Genomic DNA, 18,640 nt, shown 5'->3' with positions numbered 1-18,640 from the left:
ATTATAAGTAATAGGATAACTATATTTGGTATGTGCGTACCTTGCAAGGTCCTCATGCCTGTCAGACAGTTTTCACTTGACCTCGACCTCATTTCATGGATCAGTGAACAAGGTTAAGTTTTGGTGGTCAAGTCCATATCTCAGATACTTTAAGCAATAGGGCTAGTATATTTGGTGTATGGAAGGACTGGAAGGGGTACATGTCCAACTGGCAGGTGTCATCTGACCTTGACCTCATTTGCATGGTTCAGTGGTTATAGTTAAGTTTTTGTGTTTTGGTCTGTTTTTCTCATACTTTATGCAATAGGTCTACTATATTTGTTGTATGGAATGATTGTAAGGTGTACATGTCTAGCGGGCAGATGTCATCTGACCTTGACCTCATTTTCATGGTTCAGTGGTCAAAGTTAAGTTTTTAAGTTTTGGTCTTTTTATCTAATATTATATGCCAAAGGTCAACTATATTTGGTGTATGGAAATACATTATGATCTATATGTCAGTCCCACAGGTTTTATTTGACCATGACCTTAATAGCACGGTTCATTGCACAGTGTTAAGTTTTTGTGTTTTGGTCTATTTTTCTTAAACTATAAGCATGATAAGTAATAGGTCAATTATATTTGTTGTACGGAAGCTTTGTTAGCTGTACATTTCTGCCTGCATGGTTCATCTGACCTTGACCTCATTTTCATGGTTCATTGGTCTTTGTTTAGCTATCTTGGTTAATGTTAAGTTTATGTGACCGTTGTAATAAAGCTTTATACTTAGGACTATCAACATAATATCAATGATTAGTAAAGAAGGCGAGACATTTCAGTGTGTGTACTCTTGTTATTTATTAGATTGTGTTTAGGTTTGTTTAAAGGGAACTACTTGTGATTATTCAATGGTATACAGTTGTATTAGCATTGGCACATATCTCATTTCGATGGAGATTGTTTAGCCATGTACCTTCAGTCATGGTTTATTGACTTTGAATATTTGTAAAACTTACATGTTAAAGTGATTGCTATTTTAATTTCAACATTTGCATTATTGAAATTACAAAAAAGAGAGACATATCTCTGTGATAACAGTTTATTTTTGCAGTTATCATGAAGATAAAGTATGGTGTTAACAAGTGTAAGCCATACGCTTAGAATTGACAAATCATTCCTTCACATGTATAAATGAATTGAGTGTTTAGAGGAAAAAGCATTATATATTTGAATTCATATATATGAATATTACCGATTTTAATATTGTTTATAGGTTGTATTTGCTATGCCATATGACAGTCCTATACCTGGGTATGGTAACAACACTGTCAACACCATGAGATTATGGTCAGCTAAAGCATCCAGCAACTTTGATCTCAAATTCTGTATGTATTTATTTACCAAAGATGATTTTAGTCATTATCAACAACGGTCACACAGTTAAATTACATCTTATAGTAAAACCAAATTCTGTATATATATACTTACCAAAGAGGGACCAAAGATACCAGAGGGACAGTCAAACTCATAGAATGAAAATAAACTGACAACCCCATGGCTAAAAATAAAAAGACAAACAGACAAATAATAGTACAGAAGACACAACATAGAAAACTAAAGACTAAGCAACACGAACCCCACCAAACATTGGGGGTGATCTCAGGTGCTCCGGAAGGGTAAGCAGATCCGGCTCCACATGTGGCACCTGTCGAATTGCTTATGCTTTTACAAATCCAGTAAATAGGGTAATTCGGTAGGTCAAATTTGTGAAAAGGGAAGGGTATTGTAGTTACGACATAAGGAACATATTCGATATCATCTGTTAAACAGTTATTCCATAAAGATGATTTTAGTCATTATCAAAAATGATTGAACAATTAAATTACATCTCTGAATATGTTGCTGTAAAAATATAATGTTATGTCTGATCATCATGATCATTAACTATAAAAAAAAAAGAGTTTAATTTGAAAATAATAATAATGGAAGAGTGTACTTTGCACTATGAGTTAAGGTTCTGAACTGCATCATTGCCAGAACACTTTCTTGTCTCTATATATGTCCAAAACTGATCCTAATGATTTATATAACAAAATGTAAATTTTGAAAATCTTACAAAAAAACCAATATGGAAAATAATCAGAGACGAAATTCATTATAACTCTGATGATATTGGAAGATATTTTTTAGTCCCTGTAGAAAATAAGTTCTATACAGTGTACTGTAGCCTCTCAATTACTAGAACAAGTCTATAAGTTTTATTGATTTAAATGTTCCCTTATGTATTTGAGAAATAGCAGTTCTACTCTCATATTAAAAACCATTATCTGAATTAAACCTGTATAAATCATTGCTTCAAACTTATTGATTAAACAATAATCAAGCAGTCATATTGTCTCAAGACCAGAAAGTTGTAAACCATTTTGTTTTTTAGAAGCACAGGGGTGATATTTAGAAGGCAACCAAATTAAAGTATGAACTGACCAAAGTTTTGCATCTTTTTTATTTCCACTTTAAATTGATAATAAAATATAGATTCATGTGCCATATTAAAATATAGATTCATGTGCCATATTAAAATATAGATTCATGTGCCATATTAAAATATAGATTCATGTGCCATATTAGAATATAGATTCATGTGCCATATTAAAATATAGATTCATGTGCCATATTATTAAACGTCTACATCTATGTTTGCTTAGCTAAATTTATGTAATATGGTTTATTATATTTTTTAGTCAACAATGGAGAGTATATCCAGGCTGTGTGTGATAGAAATGAAGCAGAAAACATATCTAGAGTTTTATACCCTAATGATAATGTAAGTTTGCATTCCTTATGTTGTTTTGATTAGGTCATTTTAATTTCAACTCTTTGACTACATCATATTATCGACATTACCTGATTCAACACATTTTGTTATGTTTCACATTAAGGTTCATATTATAGACTTCCTTGTGATATTTAAAAAAAATTATACAACCACATTTTATCAATTATAGAATACAGTTTTTAAGACATTGTTCTTTAAGCACTACAGTTCATGCACAGTCTTTAGTCCTGATTTTTGCGTTTAAGCCAAATGGCTGGTTCCTGTTAAGACTTGTCACTCATGTTTTAAAGACTTATAATCTAGTTTCAGTTATCATTAAGTATTAATTTTTGCCTGTCTAAATTTTAGTGCTCCAATTGCAAACTTGAAAATATCTTTTGTTTTTCAGTTCTTTGAAGGAAAGGAGTTGAGATTGAAGCAGGAATATTTCCTGGTTGCTGCTACTCTACAGGATATCATACGTAGATTTAAGTCTTCCAGATTTGGTAGCAGAGATCCTATCAGAACTTCATTTGACTCCTTCCCAGATAAGGTAAATTATATTGTCAGAGTCTGTACATTTGTGCATTCATTTGTTTTTAAATAGTGTGTTAAGAACATAATGTGATTTTCAAAAAAAAGCAAAGAAATGCATATACATTGCTTTGAACTAGTTTGATTTTTGTCGAGCCTGCAACTTTTGTTGCAGAAAGCTTGACATAGGGATAGTGATCCGGCGGGGGCGGCGGCGTTAGCTAACTTCTTAAAAGCTATATATATTAGAAGTTGGAAGACCTGGATGCTTCATACTTTGTATATAGATGCCTCATATTACGAACTTTCCGTCAGTTATATGTCCAATGTCCTTGATAAAAATCACTGATTGCATTGCAATCTCCGTTTGTTTACAAAACAATTTAGGCCCTATTACATGGTACTGGGGGTATTACAATTGATCAAGTTAATTAATATCTCGGAAAAATATCGTGAATGGTTGCATTACACTATATGAGTAAATCGGAATTTAATGAACTGTACAATATGTGAAAAATTTGCAGAGACAGACCTAGATAGGAAATGTATTTTCGTAACTGGATCGTCAAATTTCAGATTGGATTCTGAAAATCATTGAGATGACCAAAGCCTTTATCAAAATCAGAATAAAGACTTTTCCTTTGTTACTGTCTAACTTATGTAAACGAAAGCATCAAAATAAAATTAAACATCTGTCATTTATATTAGTGTTTGTCAAATTAATGTCATTTTTGCAGGACCAGTAGATTTTGTAGCCGGACCAGTAAAGTTTTCAGTCCACTGGTCCGGCTGGCCAGTACACAAAAAAGCTTAAATTCGACCCCTGTATGTGCGTACCTTGCAAGGTCCTCATGCCTGTCAGACAGTTTTCATGGATCAGTGAACAAGGTTAAGTTTTGGTGGTCAAGACAATATCTCAGATACTATAAGCAATAGGTCTAGTGTATTCGGTGTATGGAAGGATTGTAAGGTGTACATGTTCAACTGGCAGGTGTCATCTGACCTTGACCTCATTTTCATGGTTCAGTGGTTATAGTTAAGTTTTTGTGTTTTGGTCTGTTTTTCTTATACTATATGCTATAGGTCTTCTATATTTGGTGTATGGAATGATTGTAAGGTGTACATGTCTATCTGACAGGTGTCATCTGACCTTGACCTCTTTTTCATGGTATCAGTGGTCAAAGTGAAGTTTTTGAGTTTTGGTCTACTTTTCGAATTCTATATGCAATAGGTCAACTATATTTGGTGTATGGAAATATTTTATGATCTATATGTCAGTCACGCAGGTTTTATTTGACCTTGACACCATTTTTATGGTTCAATGCTAAGTGTTAAGTATTTGTGTTTTAGTCTGTTTTTTTTTAATTTGTAAGAAAAAGGTCAACTATATTTGTTGTATGGAAGAATTGTTAGCTGTACATGTCTGCCTGGCATGGTTCATCTGACCTTGACCTCATTTGCATGGTTTATTGATCAATGTTAAGTTTTCTTGGTTAATGTTGAGTTTATGTGACAGTTGTAATAAAGCTTTATATTTAGAACTATCAACGTTATATCAATGATTAGTAAAGAAGGCGAGACATTTCAGCGTGTGCACTCTTGTTAATGTTATGGCAATGAAAAGATTGGAAGCCTTTAAACATGTTAAAGGTCATGGTACAAATGAAACACACGTCTTTGCATACTAAATTGTAGTTCTGATAGTTTTATTACCTTTTGTCTCATCTTGACGAAGTCCTGGAGGCTGAAAACTACGTAGGAGAGGTGACCTTTGAATGAGTTTCATAATGCATATGTATTAGTACAGCAGGATAATTAGAGAGTGACCTAATAAGACATTTGTTTGTTTAATAGAGGTGTGACCTTAAAGTTAAACTCTAGTTCAAGTACTATTTTGATCTATGCTAGGAATCTTCTAGTTACACTTCTTTTGGAATTCTTTTTCTTCTTCTCAAATTATTACTGGTTTTAAAAGATATGCAGTGATTAAAGTTTTTTTTCTTTCTATTAAATGTGCAATATTTCTTCATTCCAGGTTGCTATTCAGTTGAATGATACCCACCCATCTTTAGCCATACCAGAATTACTTAGGATTTTAGTGGATATTGAAGGTCTACCTTGGGACAAAGCATGGGAAGTAACTGTTAAAGCCTGTGCCTATACAAACCATACAGTCTTACCTGAGGCTCTGGAAAGATGGCCAGTTCACTTGTTAGAGAAACTTTTACCCAGACATTTAGAGATCATTTATTATATCAACCATCTGTTCTTACAGGTAACTACCTAGCTAAAGCTTATTATTATTCTTGAAAAGTGACGAGAGATTTTTGTATCTGTCTTCATCTCTCATCCTTAACTGGTCGTAAACTAGAGAAATTTCCAGTGAATTGGTAGCTATATATGAGAGTATAGCCTTTACTCTATAAACCTATAAACAGAAGACTATTGTGCAACTTAATCCTGAAAAGATTTTGGTGGTTTCATATTAGAGAATTGCATACAATAATTCCTGCTTCCATGGTGTTGAAGAGCATGAAGATCTAGAGTGGTAATAAAATTGAGGATTGAAGATCTCTGTTATCTTTCTTGTGGTATAAATCCTAGATTCTTTTGATGTTTAGGTTGAGCTGTAAATTACTAGAATAAAAGTGTATGCTCAATTCACTACACCATAAACTATTGAATGTAAAAGTTATTTTCATTTGCTTACAGGAAGTTGCCAAGAAATTTCCTGGTGACTCTGAAAAAATGAAGAGAATGTCCCTTGTTGAAGAAGATGGAGAGAAAAGGGTTAATATGGCTTACATGGCCATTGTTGGTTCACATGCAATTAATGGTGTAGCTGCGATACATTCTCAAATCATTAAAACTGACACGTAAGTAAAATTGCACAATTTTTTTTATCAATGGTGCTAGGGATAATTGTTTAACATTTGTCATTTTAGGGCCTTTTATAGCTGTCAGACTCTGCAGTATGGGTTTTGCTCATTGTTGAAAGCAGTATGGTGACCTATAGTACTGTTGTTAACTTCTATTGTTATTAGGTCTTTTTTGTCGACAGTTGGCATCATACCCCATCCTTTTGTTTTCATATTAAGTTTTGAAATGAAAATGTTAAAATCTCTAGCTGATTTATAGTGTGTCACAATAAGATAAATTTCAGATAAATTGTTTTGGTGGTTAATAAAGATAACCTTTTATGTTAGAATTCATGAATACATTACTTTGAAAGTGGGGTATATGTAAATGTGACAGCAAGCTCACCACACAAATAACTTAAAAGATATTGGGAAATTCAGCATATCATCTTCCATAAATCAAAGCTCAGATTTTCCCTGACTGATTCATACTCTTTACAGAATCTAGAATGTATCTTTGTGTCCTCAAAGTATGAATTTAATGATTTCACCTTTCCTTTAATATATAGAAACACTTAATCAACAACAAATTCATTTGAATTTTTTTTTATACTGGTTTTTATTTTTAACATTATAGGTTTAGGGATTTTGCTGAAATGTTCCCAGACCGTTTCCAGAACAAGACCAATGGAATTACTCCTAGAAGATGGTTGTTACTGTGTAACCCAGGATTATCAGATGTAATAGCGGAGGTAAGACACGTAATATTTGGCTAGGTTGAACGAAGTACAAATTCTGTTTATAATATGGAGATGACGGATGGTTGACCATGTATGGAAAAGCAGGTACTTGTTTTTAATGAGTTCCTTTCTCATACATTTTTCAATCCATATCCTTGCAACTTTACAGAAAGGTTGGAATTACATTGTAGTTGTTCACCTGCTATTAAGAAGCTATTTGATAAAGTTTTACTCTTTTTTACCAGAAATTTTCTAAAGACATTTCCAATTTTGTGTCCTCATTTAATCTTGCAGTTTTCAACTCAGATCCTTGAAACTGATATTCACATGCTAGTTCACAGGGTAACAGTTCACAAGTAGATAAGTCACCATACTCTTGACACATTTATCGAACTCCAGCTAACCAGTCATTATATGTACACAAAAATGCCACATAGCAGCAAACACTACTTTACAAGATTGTCTGACCTAGCCAATAATCAAACCTATGACCTCCCAATACCAACATTAGCTTACAAAAATAAGACCTACTAGATGGTTGCAACAATGTAAGCTTTCTGACAACACATTCATGGCTGACTATGGTAAAACTTGTTGTCCAGATTGCGTACTGTGGATTCATTTATTTTTGAGGGTACCAATTTTCATGGTTTGTGGAAAATTTGCCTTTTCATGGATATGTAATTTCGTGCTTTTGCCAAACTTTGCATATAACCTGAACATTTAAATTCAAGGTTCACCTGTACCCCTGCCATGAAAGTTGGCATCCAACGAATAATAATGCATCCACAGTATTATATAATCAAAGAAGTTTGGACTTTTAAAGAGCTATTGGTGTAAAACCAACAGACTTTAATATGATTGTTTTTTTGCATTTCAGAAAATTGGAGAAGAATGGGTAACAAACTTGTATGCATTGACAGGACTGAAGAAATTTGCAAAAGATGAAACATTCCTTAGGACTATTATTAAAGTGAAACAGGTGCGTCATTGTACTTATGTTAAATTTTATGAATAAAATCAGATGAACTTTTACACATTTACAGCAAAAAGCAAAATGCAAAATGTTTAGTTTAAGGTAATATCTTTGACTAACTCGCTTGCTAGCTGAACCCTTTCTGAGTAGTACAGACTGATAGATTGGTTATCTGTCAGACTAGTCTACTCTTAATGAAGGGTAGTATACCTAACCCAACAATAACTTCACAGTTTAGCTACCAAGCAAGCTAGTTAAAGATATTACCTTTACATACACACACAAATGCATGAACACTTTCCTCAGTGAATTTACACATTTAAGATGTGAAAGAATAACAAAAACTCTTTTTGAATTATAATAATTTATATTTCATATTACCTGTTCATTCTTTCAGGAAAACAAAATGAAATTGGCTGAATATATAAAGCAGGAGTTCAACATTACAGTAAACACCTCATCCATATTTGATATCCAAGTTAAGAGAATCCATGAGTACAAACGTCAACTGATGAATTGTTTCCATATGATTGTCCTGTACAACAGACTGAAGAAGAACCCCAGCATGAAATTCACTCCTAGAACTATCATGATTGGAGGGAAAGTGAGTACAATGTTTTTTTTTTTTGTAATCCAAATGCATTTACATAAAGTTATAGCTTTTTGTAGTGATTTGGAAGAATAGTTCCAACCATAACAGCAAGTGGGATTTATTATTCTTGCTCTTTGAAATCTATAGTTATGAAACAAAACACACAGAAAATCAAAGTTAAGTTGATTATATTAAAAAGATGTGTTTAAACATTTCAAACTTGTATTACATGTTTTGATATCCATTATGCTACTTTTTGGGTTGTTTGAAAAGTACTTAATTTGGAAAGATATATAAAAATTGTGGTTATGTCCTTGGTTTATTTTTTTTTTTAATGAGGTGGTTTTTGTTTTTCTAGGCAGCTCCAGGTTACCACATGGCTAAATTAATCATCAAATTGATCAACAACGTAGGACGTACTGTAAACAACGATCCAATCATTGGTGATCGTCTCAAGATTGTCTACCTTGAAAATTACCGTGTATCTCTGGCTGAAAAGATTATACCTGCTGCTGACCTTAGTGAACAGATATCAACTGCTGGAACAGAGGCTTCTGGGACAGGAAACATGAAGTTCCAGTTGAACGGAGCACTGACCATTGGAACTTTAGATGGTGCTAATGTAGAAATGAGGGAGGAGATGGGTGACGAAAACATCTTCATCTTTGGAATGAATGTTGAGGAAGTTGAGGAAACCAAAAGACAAGGGTTAGTTTTTTTATTCAACCTTTGGTCTGCATTTGATACTCAGATACATTTAACATAGAAATCTTTGAAAACTGTAAATGATAAATGGAAAACTGCCTTTTGTGGAAATAAGATATTGAAATGAAAATGATACAATATTTTACTCAATAGTCATATAGTCATAGACTCACATTAATTTCTCATCATGTAAAAAACTCATCATAGTTACTAGACATATTTTCATCCCCAAAAAAAACTGTGTGAATTAGAAGTAGTTTTACTGAAAGCAGCATGTCTTTTGTGCTCTAAATATATATAATTTAACGTTGGTAAAACTTAAATATTATTTTCTGACATTTTTATCCTTTGTTTTATGCAAGGAACAATAGTTAATCTTATTTTGTTATTTGTTTGTTAATTTAGGTACAACGCAAGAGAGTTTTATGAGAAGAACGGTGAATTAAAACAGTTGTTAGATCAAATCAACAATGGTTATTTCTCTCCTGAAGATCCAAACATGTTCAAAGATATCTACAACAATATCATGTATACTGATAGGTAGGTTAATAATGGCATAGACATTTTTTCGATGTTGTGAATAGGGATAGCAACAGCTGTACTTCATTTTTAGCTCACCTGTCCCAAAGGGACAAGTGAGCTTATGCCATCACTTGGCGTCCGTCGTCGTCCGTCGTCTGTCGACGTCTGTCGTCTGTCGTCGTCTGTTGTCGTAAACTATTTCAAGAATCTTCTCCTCTGAAACTACTGGGCCAAATACTTTCAAACTTTAACTGAATGTTCCTTAGGGTATCTAATTTATAAATTGTATCCGAAGTTTTGATCTATCAACAAACATGGTCGCCATTGCTAAAAATAGAACATAGGGGTCAAATGCAGTTTTTGGCTTATAACTCAAAAACCAAAGCATTTAGAGCAAATCTGACATGGGGTAATATTGTTTATCAGGTCAAGATCTATCTGCCCTGAAATTTTCAGATGAATTGGACAACCCGTTGTTGGGTTGCTGCCCCTGAATTGGTAATTTTAAGGAAATTTTGCTGTTTTTATACGACTTCAAATTTTTCGTCGTATATTGCTATCACGTTGGCGTCGTCGTCGTCGTCGTCGTCGTCCGAATACTTTTAGTTTTTGCACTCTAACTTTAGTAAAAGTGAATGGAAATCTATGAAATTTTAACACAAGGTTTATGACCACAAAAGGAAGGTTGGTATTGATTTTGGGAGTTTTGGTCCCAACATTTTAGGAATTAGGGGCCAAAAAGGGCCCAAATAAGCATTTTCTTGGTTTTCGCACTATAACTTTAGTTTAAGTTAATAGAAATCTATGAAATTTTGACACAAGGTTTATGACCACAAAAGAACGGTTGGGATTGATTTTGGGAGTTTTGGTTTCAACAGTTTAGGAATTAGGGGCCAAAAAAGGGCCCAAATAAGCATTATTCTTGGTTTTCGCACAATAACTTTAGTTTAAGTAAATAGAAATCAATGAAATTTAAACACAATGTTAATGACTACAAAAGGAAGGTTGGTATTGATTTTGGGAGTTTAGGTCCCAACAGTTTAGGAATTAGGGGCCAAAAAGGGACCCAAATAAGCATTTTTCTTGGTTTTCGCACCATAACGTTAGTATAAGTAAATAGAAATCTATGAAATTTAAACACAAGGTTTATGACCATAAAAGGAAGGTTGGTATTGATTTTGGGAGTTTTGGTCCCAACAGAATAAGGGGCCCAAAGGGTCCAAAATTAAACTTTGTTTGATTTCATCAAAATTGAATAATTGGGGTTCTTTGATATGCCGAATCTAACTGTCATGACTGTGTATGTAGATTCTTAACTTTTGGTCCCGTTTTCAAATTGGTCTACATTAAGGTCCAAAGGGTCCAAAATTAAACTTAGTTTGATTTTGACAAAAAATGAATCAGTTAGGTTCTTTGATATGCTGAATCTAAAAATGTACTTAGATTCTTGATTATTGGCCCAGTTTTCAAGTTGGTCCAAATCGGGGTCCAAAATTAAACTTTGTTTGATTTCATCAAAAATTGAATAAATGGGGTTCTTTGATATACCAAATCTAACTGTGTATGTATATTCTTCATTTTTGGTCCTGTTTTCAAATTGGTCTACACTAAAGTCCAAAGGGTCCAAAATTAAACTTTAGTCTGATTTTAACAAAAATAGAAATCTTGGGGTTCTTTGATATGCTGAATCCAAAAATGTACTTAGATTTTTTATTATGAGCCCAGTTTTCAAGTTGGTCCAAATCAGGATCTAAAATTATTATATTAAGTATTGTGCAATAGCAAGTCTTTTCAATTGCACAGTATTGCGCAATGGCAAGAAATATCTAATTGCACAATATTGTGAAATAGCAATTTTTTTTTAATTAGAGTTATCTTTCTTTGTCCAGAATAGTAAGCAAGAAATATCTAATTGCAAAATATTGTGCAATAGCAAGATTTTTTTTTAATTGGAGTTATCTTTCTTTGTCCAGAATCAACTTAAATCTTTGTTATATACAATATACAATGTATATTCACTTTTTACTACCAACTGATAAATTAAAATAATCTTTACCATTCAGTGATAACAAGCAGTTTTTTTACATCTTAATATTTTATGATGTATTTAAATGAGTAGTTATTGTTGCAAACTCCATTAGAAATTTTAATTGAGATTAGTTTTGGAATAAGGGAAAGGAGGATGTGATTAAAAAAATTGGGTTCAATTTTTCTCATTTGAAATTTCATAAATAAATAAGAAAATTTCTTCAAACATTTTTTTGAGAGGATTAAGGGATGACATCAAAAGTTCAATGAAGGATAAAAAACTTAATTCAAATAGTTTTTTCACTGACCCCCCTACCCCCCTATTAACTTAATTTGGGAAAAATTGATTGACCCATATGGATATATGTAAAAATCAATGTCGGATAACCAAATCTTGCAGCAGTTCAACCCCCCCCCACCCCCAAACTATTTGAATTAAGTTTTTTATCTTACATTGATCTTTTGATGTCGTCCCTAATATTCAACAGCATAGTGAATTGCTCTAAGAGAAAACAAAAATTTTAAGTTCATTAGAACACATTCATTCTGTGTCAGAAACCTATGCTGTGTCAACTATTTAATCACAATCCAAATTTAGAGCTGAATCCAGCTTGAATGTTGTGTCCATACTTGCCCCAACCGTTCAGGGTTCAACCTCTGCGGTCGTATAAAGCTACGCCCTGCGGAGCATCTGGTTGGTTATTATCTTGAATATTATTATAGATAGAGATAAACTGTAAACAGGAATAATGTTCAGCAAAGTTAGATTTACAAATAAGTCAACATGACGGAAATGGTCAGTTGACCCCTTTAGGAGTTATTGCCCTTTATAGTCAATTTTTAACCATTTTTCGTAAATCTTAGTAATCTTTTACAAAAATCTTCTCCTCTGAAACTACTGGGCCAAATACTTCCAAACTTTAATTGAATGTTCCTTAGGGTATCTAGTTTGTAAATTGTATCCGAAGTTATGATCTATCAACAAACATGGTCGCCATTGCTAAAAATAGAACATAGGGGTCAAATGCAGTTTTTGGCTTATAACTCAAAAACCAAAGCATTTAGAGCAAATCTGACAGGGGTAATATTGTTTATCAGGTCAAGATCTATCTGCCCTGAAATTTTCAGATGAATCAGACAACCTGTTGTTGGGTTGCTGCCCCTGAATTGGTAATTTTAAGGAAATTTTGCTGTTTTTGGTTATTATCTTGAATATTATTATAGATAGAGATAAACTGTAAAGAGGAATAATGTTCAGCAAAGTAAGATTTACAAATAAGTCAACATGACGGAAATGGTCAGTTGACCCCTTTAGGAGTTATTGCCCTATATAGTCAATTTTTAACCATTTTTCGTAAATCTTAGTAATCTTTTACAAAAATCTTCTCCTCTGAAAGTACTGGGCCAAATACTTCCAAACTTTAACTGAATGTTCTTTAGGGTATCTAGTTTGTAAATTGTATCCGAAGTTGTGATCTATCAACAAACATGGTCGCCATTGCTAAAAATAGAACATAGGGGTCAAATGCAGTTTTTGGCTTATAACTCAAAAACCAAAGCATTTAGAGCAAATCTGACATGGGATAATATTGTTTATCAGGTCAAGATCTATCTGCCCTGAAATTTTCAGATGAATCAGACAACCTGTTGTTGGGTTACTGCCCCTGAATTGGTAATTTTAAAGAAATTTTGCTGTTTTTGGTTATTATCTTGAATATTATTATAGATAGAGATAAACTGTAAACAGCAATAATGTTCAGCAAAGTAAGATTTACAAATAAGTCAACATGATGGAAATGGTCAGTTGACCCCTTTAGGAGTTATTGCCCTTTATAGTCAATTTTTAACCATTTTTCGTAAATCTTAGTAATCTTTTACAAAAATCTTCTCCTCTGAAACTACTGGGCCAAATACTTCCAAACTTTTACTGAATGTTCCTTAGGGTATCTAGTGTGTAAATGTATCCGAAGTTATGATCTATCAACAAACATGGTCGCCATTGCTAAAAATAGAACATAGGGGTCAAATGCAGTTTTTGGCTTATAACTCAAAAACCAAAGCATTTAGAGCAAATCTGACGTTGGGTAATATTGTTTATCAGGTCAAGATCTATCTGCCCTGAAATTTTCAAAAGAATCAGACAACCTGTTGTTGGGTTGCTGCCCCTGAATTGATAATTTTAAGGAAATTTTGCTGTTTTTGTTTATTATCTTGAATATGATTATAGATAGAAATAAACTGTAAACAGGAATAATGTTCAGCAAAGTAAGATCTTCAATTAAGTCAATTTGACCAAAATTGTCAATTGACCCCTTAAGGAGTTATTGCCCTTTAAAGACTTTTTTCACAATTTGTTCATCATGTTGACTTACTTTAAAAAATCTTTTCCTTTGAAACTGCTGTATCAATTTCAGCCAGACTTAGGCTAAATGAGTTTCAGAGTATCTAGTATAAATTTTATATTTTATTTCCTTGAATGTCAAGAAACATAGCTCCTATGGCTAAAATAGAACATAGGAGAAAATGATTATTTTTTTTTGGCTTTTGAAGAAAATAGGACGATCCAAAAAACATTTAAATAAATTGAAAAGCCAAAATAATCATTGATGAGAGATTTAACCAAAAGAATTAAGGTGAGCGATTCAGGCTCTTGAGAGCCTCTTCTTTATGTTAACCTTAAAAAAATCATGAATGAACCATGTTTACAAAAATACTTAAATATTAAAATGAGCATTTGTTTAAAACCATGTTTGGCAAAATGCATGCTTCCAAAATGTAGTATGACAACTTGAACATTTTTGTAAATAGCAGTGAAATAAAAACTTTGACAATTCTGGATTATCAAAGAACTTAAATTATTTTCACAGAAATAAAGAAATGTACAATTATTTTCTCCCAAAGCCATTCTACAATGATTTTCAAGTTTTCATACAACATTTTGGAAGCAAACTTTACAAAAAACTGACATTGGCAATTTTGTAATACGTCTTATTTCAAACATTTTTATTGGTCTACTAACTGTATGCTATTTTGTTATATCAAAGATTTCCTCCCGCCCAGACCATTGGTGTCAAAAAGTATTTTTAGCCAAAAAAGTCATACACAACATTTTAGAAGCCAAGCGACGATATGCTGTTATGGGGAAGTTTTTTCAAAGTGAAATTTACAAGTACAAAATGTCACTTATAAGTAGATATTTGTTTGTACATGTTGTACTCAGTTTTTCAGATAAATGATACAGACTTATTAAGTAGCTATATAGACATGTTTTGACTGCTCATCATTGACTGATGGAAACAGCACAATCCACAAGATAATGATTAAAAATTAATTTGTTGTTTACAGGTTTATGTTATGTAAAGACTTTGAATCCTACATAAGTTGCCAGGATAGAGTTAGTGAAGTGTTCAGGGTATGTACATTGTTAACTTGTTAGTAAAAAAAAAAGGAACATTTTTTTATACCAAGAATTTATTTTAAACCATAATTTTTTAAAAGAGTGTTCAGTTTTCACAGGTATCACTGAAGAAACTTTTGCTTTACCCATGGAAGTATTATATTGACAATTGTCACTATAATACTTCCATGCTTTACCGAATTATTATCTTTTGACACATGTCAAGTTCAACTTTTTTGTTTTTTTCTGTTTGTCAGCATGGAGTTAAAGTTATCATTTTATACAAAACAAATTAATTGTTTAAAAAAATTCTTTCTAAATTCTTGCAAAATTGTTATTTTATCACTAATTATTGTCAGCCCAATTGCACATGTAAGATTTATATTAACAAATAAGTTCATTTCCCACTATCACATTTTCCATTTATAAATATAGTTTTCCGAATAAAATGTTATGATGGAGCAGCATAAACAAGTCAGTCATAAAAGCCACAATATATTTATGTGTATTTATCTGTTAGTTTAATCTTTCTTATTTATTTTCATTTGTCAACAGGACCCACTGGAATGGGCCAAGATGTGCTTGCTGAACATTGCCTCCTCAGGGAAATTCTCAAGTGATCGTACAATTTCTGAATATGCCAAAGACATCTGGGGAGTAGAACCAAATGATATTAAACTGCCAGCTCCACACGAGACACCAGAAGATTTTGGTTTAGATTCGAAAGCAGCTAAAAAATAAACATATCAGTATTGATGACATTCTGATCTGATTATAGACTTCATATATAGATTATAAATCATTCTAACGAAAGTGACATGTTTAGATTTTATGCAAGGGGATGTCAATCTTTTATTTAATAAGTGCTATTTGTTTTTGCTTGCCAATATCTTGTGGTTTAGTCATTTCAATGATGTTGGAATGGTAAATGTTTGCATTAGAGTTATTCCCCTTTAACAAAATTAGAGATTAATGATATTCATTGTCTGCTTTTGTTTTGTACTTTTTATTATAAAATTTGTGACACTGTAAGATCTAAATAGAATGTCTGATGTGATGCCAGTATTACCATTTGTATGTAATATCTAATCTCAGTGATTTCTGCAAGGTAAAGATGGATTGCAAATCTTGTTTGTAGTCAGTTACTCTTTTTTAATACCAAATAAGGTTGAAGGGTAAAACAGTTAGATTAAAAATACAGACAAAGATTTTATAGTACCTATTTACTTTTACCTTAGTGGAAACTAACAATCAAAGTTTTTGTTTCACATAAATTGGTTTCTTGTAGTTGTCATTTTCTATGTGAATGGAGGTACAGGAATGGATAAGTTGACGTGGAAATACATACCTCAAATAAAAAATAGCATTAACTTCATAATAAATGCCTTTAGATTTTGATACAAATTCTTCAACTACCATTTATGGTTGTATGCAAAATAAAAAGAGCCACACAATTTGATTATTGAGAGATTTTTAAAGTCTGTTTGACAGAGAGTTTCCAAAAAAAAAAAACAACCCTGCAATTTATGCATATTCACATTAAATATATAAATGAGAAGAATGTCAGCAGCAGTTCTGATTACATATTTTAGTTTAATATGGTATATGTTTGTTTAAAGAGTCAAAACTGTGTTTACAGAAAATTAAAGAATATTTTAAAAACTAATGGAGGATAGATACTTGAGATAGTGAACAAAATTTTGTTTATAACGCATTATTTATTTGCGCCAGTATGTCACTTATTCCAAGTATGTCACTTATTCCAAGTATGCATAACAAGTTTATATAACTACATATATATAATTTTTATTTTAATAGTTAGTTTTATGTTGTTTTAAGCATGTCCATCTTCAGAAAATCTAGTTTTTATCAAAATGACAAATTGTCATTTGTGTATTTCATAGATTGAATGATAGAATAGTATTTGCAAATTTATTTCACCCTTATTTTGTGTTGATGTTAAATGTTAAGAATGTTAGAAAGATTTATGCTAATACCCATGTATTTAATATGTTTTGCATAATTTAATATTTAATTTTTTACCTCAAAGCCATAAAAACCAATCCAATGTATGGCAATCTGATACCTAAAGTTGTTGCTAAGATTTTTGTCTTCTTGTTTTTCTAAGGTTTATTTTGTCATAAAAAAGATACAGTTTTAGTGTAAGTTGTTAAACAATAAAATCACATCATTCCTTACTGAGAGGATGAAACCAAAATATGTTTCCTTAGCATATAAATTTCTACTTTTACCAAATAATTTTGATTTAAAAAGACTTCTCAAGTACATTAACATAAGGACATTTTTTTACTTTTTTTAGAAGCAAAAATGAAAAAAATTTGCACATTAATTTTGAATGTCAGATTTCTCACTTAGCTTTAATTTTGCTATTTGTTTTATTTATTTTGTTGTGTTATTTTCCTTGTTAAAGAATTATTTACCGACATGATTTCATACATACACATTTTGTAGGAACAAATTATAAACTTTAAATAACATTTATTATGATTAAGATTGATTGATTGATTATTAAGATTGTATTTATCAACACTTAAAGCTCCATTAGTTATATTGGGCTGTCAGTTCTTATTGATGGAGTAAGAGTGTTGTACAGATTCTTAAGCAAAAAATATCCAAATTGTTTGTATTTATAAACTTTTTTAATAACTTTTATTAAGTAATAGGATGAAGTAGTTTAAAAAAAGATTTATTGATAGATGTGCAATATATAAATTTTGTATTGTCGTTTGTAGTAATTATTGAATCAGTTTATACACAAGTAATAATTATGGGAAATGTTTAATTGTATTAGATTTTAGAGTACTTTTACATACCAGAATACCAGTTTGTATGAAATCCTTAGATAAATTTACTAATACATGTACTTATTGAAAATGTACCTAAAATGATAGAACCAAAGAATGATTTGAATTAGTTATATTTTCTGAGGAAACGAAATATTGATGCAAAATATGACAGTTCTGATCAATTTATGAAATTTTGAATTCACAGTCTTTTAATTTGTCTGTAAAATTTGTTCTAGAGAAACATTTGGGGAGGACCATGATAAGATGTTACAACTTTAACCATTTCCTATTGTTTATTTACACAATTAGGCCGTTTTTATTAAATAAGTTGGTTTACGGATCCGCCGACCCGAATTTTCGCTAATTCAAATAAAAATAAACGCACATTTGTCCTTAAAAATTATTTCCGCCGACCTCATATTTATCGATTTACTAAGAAAATTTTAAACGGAATTTTTGTGTTTACGTTTCGTATTCTGGTTCCTATTACTGCATTAAAAAATCGTTAACCAGTGCACCGGAAACGTGACTGGTAAGCTTTCCCTGACACCCAAAAACGAAAACAAGTCGCCCTCTTCTTGACAATACTCGCTTTCAGTCGCTTCAGTCATCGGACATTTTCAATTTTTACCAAGTTGATGAAACATCATTTTTTTTATTGATAATTAAAGAAATTAAGACATAAAC

At 31.8% G+C, this 18,640-nt stretch overlaps 1 protein-coding gene across 2 annotated transcripts in view; it reads left to right on the top strand.

Annotated features, from left to right (window-relative positions):
• The window catches only part of LOC143069231 (glycogen phosphorylase, muscle form-like), a 29,828-nt gene extending 13,869 nt beyond the window's left edge, over nucleotides 1-15,959 (top strand). For both annotated transcript variants that reach the window (XM_076243763.1, XM_076243764.1), the window contains 12 exons: nucleotides 1,253-1,364; nucleotides 2,721-2,803; nucleotides 3,204-3,347; nucleotides 5,364-5,603; nucleotides 6,041-6,204; nucleotides 6,824-6,938; nucleotides 7,807-7,908; nucleotides 8,300-8,506; nucleotides 8,853-9,202; nucleotides 9,605-9,739; nucleotides 15,095-15,161; nucleotides 15,702-15,959. In XM_076243763.1, the coding sequence (XP_076099878.1) occupies nucleotides 1,253-1,364; nucleotides 2,721-2,803; nucleotides 3,204-3,347; nucleotides 5,364-5,603; nucleotides 6,041-6,204; nucleotides 6,824-6,938; nucleotides 7,807-7,908; nucleotides 8,300-8,506; nucleotides 8,853-9,202; nucleotides 9,605-9,739; nucleotides 15,095-15,161; nucleotides 15,702-15,887 (1,905 nt within the window). In that variant the 3' untranslated portion in view covers nucleotides 15,888-15,959. The remainder of the gene's footprint in view (nucleotides 1-1,252; nucleotides 1,365-2,720; nucleotides 2,804-3,203; nucleotides 3,348-5,363; nucleotides 5,604-6,040; nucleotides 6,205-6,823; nucleotides 6,939-7,806; nucleotides 7,909-8,299; nucleotides 8,507-8,852; nucleotides 9,203-9,604; nucleotides 9,740-15,094; nucleotides 15,162-15,701) is intronic.
• The last annotated feature ends 2,681 nt before the right edge of the window (nucleotides 15,960-18,640 follow it).

This window comes from Mytilus galloprovincialis, chromosome 3 (assembly GCF_965363235.1).
Source record: "Mytilus galloprovincialis chromosome 3, xbMytGall1.hap1.1, whole genome shotgun sequence".
Taxonomy (NCBI): domain Eukaryota; kingdom Metazoa; phylum Mollusca; class Bivalvia; order Mytilida; family Mytilidae; genus Mytilus; species Mytilus galloprovincialis.
The sequence above is the reverse complement of the archived record's forward strand: the minus strand, read 5'-3'. Positions and strand labels throughout refer to the sequence as shown.